Genomic DNA, 8,126 nt, shown 5'->3' on the forward strand with positions numbered 1-8,126 from the left:
TTTCGATACCCGTGGTAGGCAGAGCAGAGGTGGTCCATTGTGTGGCTTTGTGCTTAATTCTGAACAAACACAACATATGTACCTTCACGTACTTCTGAAGGGAACAAACTCTCATTAAACTGTAGTTAAATGAAAAATTGGCCTGATTTCCAATGGAAGGAGTACACAGGAGTAATGGGAGGAGACATAAGTCCTTGTAAGTGGCTTCTGTTGTTTGAATATCTGATAGTTTCTTTATCACTAATAGAGAAGTAAAGAGGCAAGTGGGTTATCTGTGCTCTACTTCCACGTGGTATAAATCCCCAAACATACCCCAGACATACCACTGTACCAATATTAGGGAGAGGGGGAGAAATAAATGTTAGATACTTTCTTAAAAATATACAAATTTTTTCTTTTTGCGTGGTTGTAACTCAAACAAATGTTCAGTTGCACTTGTGAAGAATTGTGCAACGGCTAATTAATTTAAAAGTACTTAAATTGTGCTCATAAAATTTGTACAAAGTTTCATTTTTTATTTAATTTAAACATTTAAAAGGGTTTGGCTGCATTGAACCAAATCATAAAAAAGTACTGAAACGAAAAGAAAAATCTTAAAAATACATAAGTATATAAGTACACACTCAAAACTTTTGATTTTCTCATGCGTTTTATACGCAACTAAATAAAAAAATAATATATTAGGTGAATATACGATATGTGTTATAGAATATTTAACACAAGTCAGAGGTGCTGCTATAGATACTTAAAAGATTCGGGGATCGAGCTCACAGGTGCCGGAATTTTCGGCGTTTCAATATGATATTGATCACGGTTTTCTATTTTGAATTTTTAAAATACCAAATGGGGATTTCGGGGCATGAGCCCCGTGTATCATGACCTAGCGACGCCTCTGACATGACTGTATAATGTAAACTCTTCTATTTCAAGAGAAATTAACTGTTTGTAAAGTTTGTAATAAAGATTCATATTATATAAAAATTATCATGTTCAAGCAATATTTATCCAAAAACGACGGGTCGTCTTCGTTCGTTCGGTATATGTTTTGCAGGCGGTCGTGGTAGAGCAACAGCACAGACTTTGGAACATCCATTTTCACAACACTTTTTTGTTCCCGGGCAGTTTTCGTCATTTTCGCAGACATTTAATACTGGAGAAAGTGTGCATTTATCTAGTCTTGAGTCGCTGATCGGACAAAATCCTTCTGAAAATAATCAATAAACTGGTAAAACTGTATCTATTATAGTGAAATCTAGAAATACGATTTTTTTAAAATGATGCTTTACTTTCAAATGCAAACCGGGAATGACATAGTGAATAGCATGTCAGATTGTGAATCCGATAGTCCATGGTTCGTATCACGTTGCTACAAAATCAAATTGCATTATTCGATTAGAGTAGAACAAGTGATGGCGGTGGGACCTGTTGACCAATTGATTTCAATCTGGTCTATCAACTGAAAACTGATGGGCTATAAAGAGTGAAATGGACAGTTTGATAGTCATATCAATGAAAGACACTCCTTCACAGATCGACCATAATATTTTGGAACGAAAGATCCAATAGGCCTGTTTTTAACCTTATTACAATATAGACTATTAATATATAAATATGAGCAAAATATTTCGATTTAACTCTTTTACCTTCTGATGTTTTTTTTTTTTTTACTGTGAGAAAAGGGTCCGAACCCTCTGGAACCGTTCCTGTGCCTAAAGATTTTTTGTCTTTTATATTTCAAATACAGGACTAAGTTTTTCTGTTATGATGCTCTTAATTAACCAACTACAATCTGATTGTACAATGTAAAATACGAATAAGTAAAGTTTTTTAAATTTGTCGTTTCATAATATTTTTTTGTAATCAGAGGACAAAACAGGATTTTACCGTCTCCTTTCGAAAAACGATATTTGCGATATAAAAATTTAATTCCAGTACAAAAAACTTCTGGTTTGGAATAATACCTTATGCGATACATGGGCTAAAGTGGCCCAAGGTTCAAACATAACAAATAACCATTTATCATTTAGAAACGGTGAACAGAGGGAGAGCAAATAGACCAAAACATTTACCATCTATAGGGCTACTGTTAATCAAATAGCTGGATTGACAGTCATAGCTATAACGGCCCTTGAGTTGATACTACAGATTAAACCTTAAACTTCTCTAAACGCAGTCCAGTATATTAACAATTTAGCAACCCTCCTCCTCTAGGTTGGCTTGGTATGGCCAGTTGGGTGTTAGCATGACAGGAATTTGATTGCTAGTAGTAGCAATTAGGAGGGTCAGGCTAATTAAACACTTCTTCCTCCCTCTTTGGTTAGATGGTTAGGGTGCTTGACTCGCATTCTTAGAGTCGTAGGTTCGATCTCCTTTCCCACCAAACATGCTCACACGTTCAGCCGTTAAAGGAGTTATAATGTACCGATCAATCCTACTATTCGTTAGTTGATTCTACGAAATAACTACGATACCAAAAGATATACTTCTTATTTTAAAGGGATTTATTCTTAAGTTGTGGTTACCAGTACACTTTGCCGCATGACAAATGGAGTTGAAGGATATAACCTGAAAACAATTTTCCAAATCCGAAATTGAGAAATTATTAAGGAGCTGTTTCGAGCATTTTCTTTCTATATAAAATTATATTTATTGTTTAATATTAGAAACAGTCATAACATTTTGATACTTAGTATTTTGGTTCATGATAACAGAGTGAATAACTCTAAAAACCAACTATACGTATTATAAGTCTTAAAGTTAACAGTCTTAATTAGCAGTATGAATATTTTAATTTGTTTTTTTTATATTTATAAGTGTTTCGCTTATTAATATTTCTTTATTAACGCAAATAAAAAATTATACAAAGAATTGTTAATTTAGAGATTACTGTATCATGAAATATAATTTAATTTGGTCGTAAAAGATTAGAAAATGAAATTCATTGTTTCTGTTTTTGTAGTAAATCAATGTATAAAAATGAGTTATGTAATGTAAAGTTTAGCGAAATTTCGATTAATTTTGTTGTTGTTGCTAAGCACATATATAAACAATGGGCTATCTCTGCAGTGTCTACCGAAGGGATTGAACCCAAGAGACTGTAACACTATAACAGTGTACCAGTTGGGAGTCTAGAGTATTTTGTTGATAGAAACATAACTATCCAATAGGTATTTGTGTTCTGCCATCGCAGTTTAATATACTCTATTTTTAGTTCGCAAACTAGTCTATAAGTCATCAGGGATCAAGGGCCTAGTGAAAACTTTTGCGTTTATCATGAAGTAAGATTTAAATAATGTCGTATGAAACAGATTTAACTCGAGCAGCATAAATATAGATAGGTATTTGCATTACGAGTAAGTCATGGGAATGTTATTAATACGGTGGTTTTATCGTTCGTTTTATGGTAAGTTATCTATCTGCTTAGCTTCAACAGCCTTGTGATCCATAGGACTACAACTATCATACAGTTTAAAGAAAAACTTTTGAAATTGCATTTGATAGTTAAGATGTCTGTTTTGTACTATTTTATTTGTAGTACAGATATTTGTTTCTTCTCACTACTTCACAACACACTTTGCTGAATTATATGTTCAACATTTTAATGTTATTTACTTGTTGTGCATGTGATAATAAATTATTGCAACAGTTCACATTAATTTACTTTTCAAGACATTATCTCAAGAGTATAGCTAATAGACTGAAATAGGAGTTAAAAAGTTCAAGGACACCAATAACTTTTAATTTGCGAATACGAAATAAATGATTATTTACAGTGTAAGTTGAATTGTTTAAATATAGTTTGTTTAATAAAGTTTTTATCTATCACTGATTTTGTGTTATGTTAAGAAATGGAAGAATAAGTTGGAAAACAGGAGTGTAAGTAAGGTTTATTATTTATTCTATATGTAATTATTTTTACGAGAAGGAATCAACTATAGACGTGTTGTTACGGAAGAGATATAGATCGACGTGCTTGAAGTTACCGACGCCGCAGTTCATTAGCTGTTGTTCAAGATTGAAACTTGAAATCTGCCTTTTAGAAACGTGTTGCTAGAAACCAAAGCAGTCCAAAGGAGAGTGATATGCCTCTAGGAGCCCAGTGGTATAACTCGCTAAGATAAGGTGATAAACCCGGCGGTAGTCAACTTGAATAATGTGATGAACTTATAGTCAGTATAATATGACACGTCTTATCACGTATTCGGCTTCTCGTTAGCATGACATTTACTAAACTAATATTAATACTTGAAATATTAAGGGCATCGTTTTTATTCTATAGTGTTGTGATATAAAATTACATATGTAAGTTTGTTCTTGTTTTTGAATTTCGCGCAAAGCCTACTCGAGGCTATCTGCGCTAGCTATCCCTAATTTAGCAGTGTAAGACTAAACGGAAGGCAGCTAGTCATCACCACCCACCGCCAACTCTTGAGGTACTCTTTTATCAACGAATAGTTGGAATGATCGGGGATTTAAATCCGCGACCCGCAGATTACGAGTCGGGTGTCTTAACCATCTGCCGTGCTGGGCCCGTAAGCTTTTTATGAGCTTTAAACACATAACTTTTCTCAAACAATACCTTCACCATATGCCTTTAAGTCAACAGAAACTTAAAACTATAATATATGTATTTATAATATCAACCAAGTTTAAGACAAACAAATCACTAAAATCTCCTTTTGAATGTTTACGTACTTAATTATGAACCTATTTGATTTCCGATGCTTTTCTTTTTTTTTCAAAAAATTAGTTAATTCCACATCCTGTTATTGAATAAATAAATTCACCTTTAAAACCATTTACTGTAATAAATGCACAGATTACAGTTAGCTTTAGAGTATGGTTTTACATTACATCGATCGATTTACATGCGTTACAGAGGTCAGTCCTTTTAATGCTGATAGTATGTATGTAATAGGGAAAACGTTTAATTTTCAAGCAATTAAGGATGCATGATGAACTAACTTTTTCGATGAAAGTTTAAAATAATTAATAGTTTGTTAATATTGTAGTCTAACGTTTGTAATTGTTTACTGAAATAGAATGGTTATTGTTTTCGTTGTATATTCATGTTAGAGAATAAAATAAATTCTAAGTTTCTGATCAGTAAGACCACCGCAGTCACTGTAAGCTGTACGAAAGAGTTAAAAGTGAATCGGATGTGTTTGGTTGTTTTTATAGAGCTAAGCCACAACGGACTATCCGCTGTGTCCACCGCTAGGAATTGAATTCCGGATTGTAGCGTTGTAAATCTGTAGACTTACCGCTGTTTCATGATCTACAGAATTTTAGTTGTGAAGAGGCTAATATGCACTTATAAGTAATGTTATCCAGCTTCCTTAGTTAACTTTTATATATTTCAGGCCACTAATAGTCTCATATGTAGATGGTTGGCTAGATTATCTATAAACGAGTATGCAGAGAGTAACACGACTAATCTGTTCATATTTATTTATAAAGAACTTATAACTACACAGCAGTACGCTGGTAGTTGTTACTTCAAAACAAAGTGTCAACAGAAAGGGATGGTTTAAAAAATATATTTGTACTTGTGACTAATGAGCGTTAATTGTCTTCTTAGTTTGGGTTTTAACTGAAGCATTTTACTTGGAGGTAAAAAGAATGACAAGGAAGAAAATGTTTGATACCGCGCTATAGTTCCCAGAAAATAAATAAAAGTCAATACTTTGGTTGGTAATAATAATTGAGTTTTGAAATGAATGTAAATATAAGTGGTAAGATCTAGCAAACAGAGAGGTAGCTGGATCATTTGACAAAAACAAATTATAAGAATCAAATATTATTGATATGTATTAGGAAATGTTATTAAGTGCAGCTAACAAAAATACTGAGAAGTAACATTAATTTTATTTATACCCACATCCTGAACTAGATGGAACCCTTGTTATACTTGTATATTGATCCACCCCAAAACAAAACTGGAAATGAGTTGTTTACTCCAATTCACTAAATAAACTGTCAAAACTAGAAATAAGTTGTTTACCCTAACTCACTAGCTAAACAATTTTTAATGGGACTATTTGTGCTCCTTTCTTTTTTAGGGATAGATAACAGAGTACATGAATACAGACGCAATAACACATTAATCCCTAATTGAAACAACCCGTTTTTGAATGAAATTTATTAAAAAGTAAAATTTTCCACATAATGAAATGTTCACGTAGAATTACAAGAAATCATAAGCAGCTTTCAAGATTTTTTTCATTTCACACTAAGTAATAAGGTATAAAATAATCACGTCTAAGCTTAATTCCAAGAATAAAATGTGAATTTTCCATTTTCGAAGAAGACAATTTAAGCTTTATAGAAGTTACTATTTGGATTAAGGCTGAAGTGGAGAAATGTGGTTGACTTTTTCATCTAGATATCAAACCATAATGCAACAAGAGGCAGTTTTGAAATTAAATATAGTTTAGGTCTTTATATTACAATATATATATATATATTGAAAGATAAGAAAGAAGCCCAAACAAGTTTCTTACCGCGGATCAGGCACAGTAATCCACTACATATTGCATATGAACCTAATAATTTTCGAACTTTCCATACTAAATTATGTCGTATACTTGTTTTTAAGATAGATATGGAATGACGTAAAAGAAAAGTATAATTCATCGATAATACCTTGGTTTTTATTCTCAAAACGTTTTATTTAGTTGATTCTTATGTGCTTTAAATGTTTATCTAGACGAGAGTCTGAGTTCTTTTAAAAAAATCTTAAAGTAACGGCAGTAACAGCACGTTTCAGCTACAGTGAGAAATGTATTAAATGAAGGAAGTTTCTCCAAACTATTTCTGTAATACACAACGAGCTAGAAAAATAAATATGCAGTGTAACAAGTTCCCCATATTAATCCACAAGATTACTAAAAGAATTATTTGGAACCAGATCTTTGCTGTAGTTGTCCATATTTTTTGTGATTGTTAATAAAAATACACGTTTGTTCATTACAATAAACAAAAAAACAAACTGCATAGAAACAAGTTATTAAGCGTTAACATTATACTTCTAATGAAGTAAAACGTTAGTACCATAAGCCTACCTTTAGTTTTAGTTGTTGAACAGTGATATTCCCTTAAACATTCTTGCACACATTGTTTCAGCTTCTCTACACAGGCTACACAGTCATTTCCACGTTGTCTTGGAAATACCCTCCGACTGGGTTCAAAACGGAATGGTAAACGGTATGACTTTGGCTTTTCACATACGGAAATGATTAAAATGAGAACAATCATACATGCCAAATTCATAGTTAAATTAAACAAAAGAAAACTGAAAGCAGAAAACGTGAATGTTGTTCGCACAGGTTACGTAAAAATGCATCTATACATATTTGTACAAGTATTTTTATATCTTTTAAATATGCAAATATAGGAAATGTATTGTAAAGAATGTTCAACTGCTGTCAGATTCTTGCGTATTTTTGACGTTCCCAACCCAACCACTTCGTCACGCTAGTTAACAACGTACACCAGAGAACTGAGAGTCGGAAAGATAAAACAGCTGATAAAAAGTATACTGGCCAGTAATGACGTCCCGATGACTACCCTGGTGGGATGTAATTGGTCATTTATTATTTTATTCACCTCCAGGTGGTGCAAATAAATTATTTTCGTTTCCGGGTTTTCAAGACAGGGAATGATGAATCTGATAGACTAAATTGAACTAATTTGCAAAACAAAATATAATTACATGCATTAGTTAGGTCTAAAAGAATCTGCAAACCACTCTAACACTAACATGATTCTTCTATTAAGATGAGCTATGGATATTTAGTACTGTTCAAGACAGACTTGTGACACTCGTTAAGTTTCACCGTCTATAAACGATGATACACTAAATAGTAATAAGATCCAACGATGAAAGTTAACATGTGCGATTAATATACTGCTTAATTTATAAACTTGATAAAATGTTCTTATTTTTAACCAAAATTCATTAAGTAGAATTTTAAAGCACATTAACGAATCATATTCCATTTATCACTCACTTGACTATCGAATGGCATTCAGGCACAAAATACCAAAGTATCACTTTTCTTAGAAGCTATTATTAATGTGGAGACTTACATAAGAAGAGCTTAAAATGAGATGAAACATTTGTG

The 8,126-nt window shown here is 32.5% G+C and overlaps 1 protein-coding gene across 1 annotated transcript; it reads right to left on the reverse strand.

Annotated features, from left to right (window-relative positions):
• Positions 1 to 580: 580 nt before the first annotated feature.
• LOC143234584 (whey acidic protein-like) lies at positions 581 to 7,832 on the reverse strand. The gene is made up of 2 exons (XM_076472043.1): positions 7,065 to 7,832; positions 581 to 1,204 (listed from the first exon to the last, which is right to left on the reverse strand). The coding sequence occupies exons 1-2, from the start codon at positions 7,270 to 7,272 to the stop codon at positions 1,002 to 1,004; spliced, it is 411 nt and encodes a 136-aa protein (XP_076328158.1). The 5' UTR covers positions 7,273 to 7,832; the 3' UTR covers positions 581 to 1,001.
• Between the last annotated feature and the right edge of the window lie 294 nt (positions 7,833 to 8,126).

Source organism: Tachypleus tridentatus, chromosome 12 (genome assembly GCF_004210375.1).
Source record: "Tachypleus tridentatus isolate NWPU-2018 chromosome 12, ASM421037v1, whole genome shotgun sequence".
Lineage (NCBI taxonomy): Eukaryota > Metazoa > Arthropoda > Merostomata > Xiphosura > Limulidae > Tachypleus > Tachypleus tridentatus.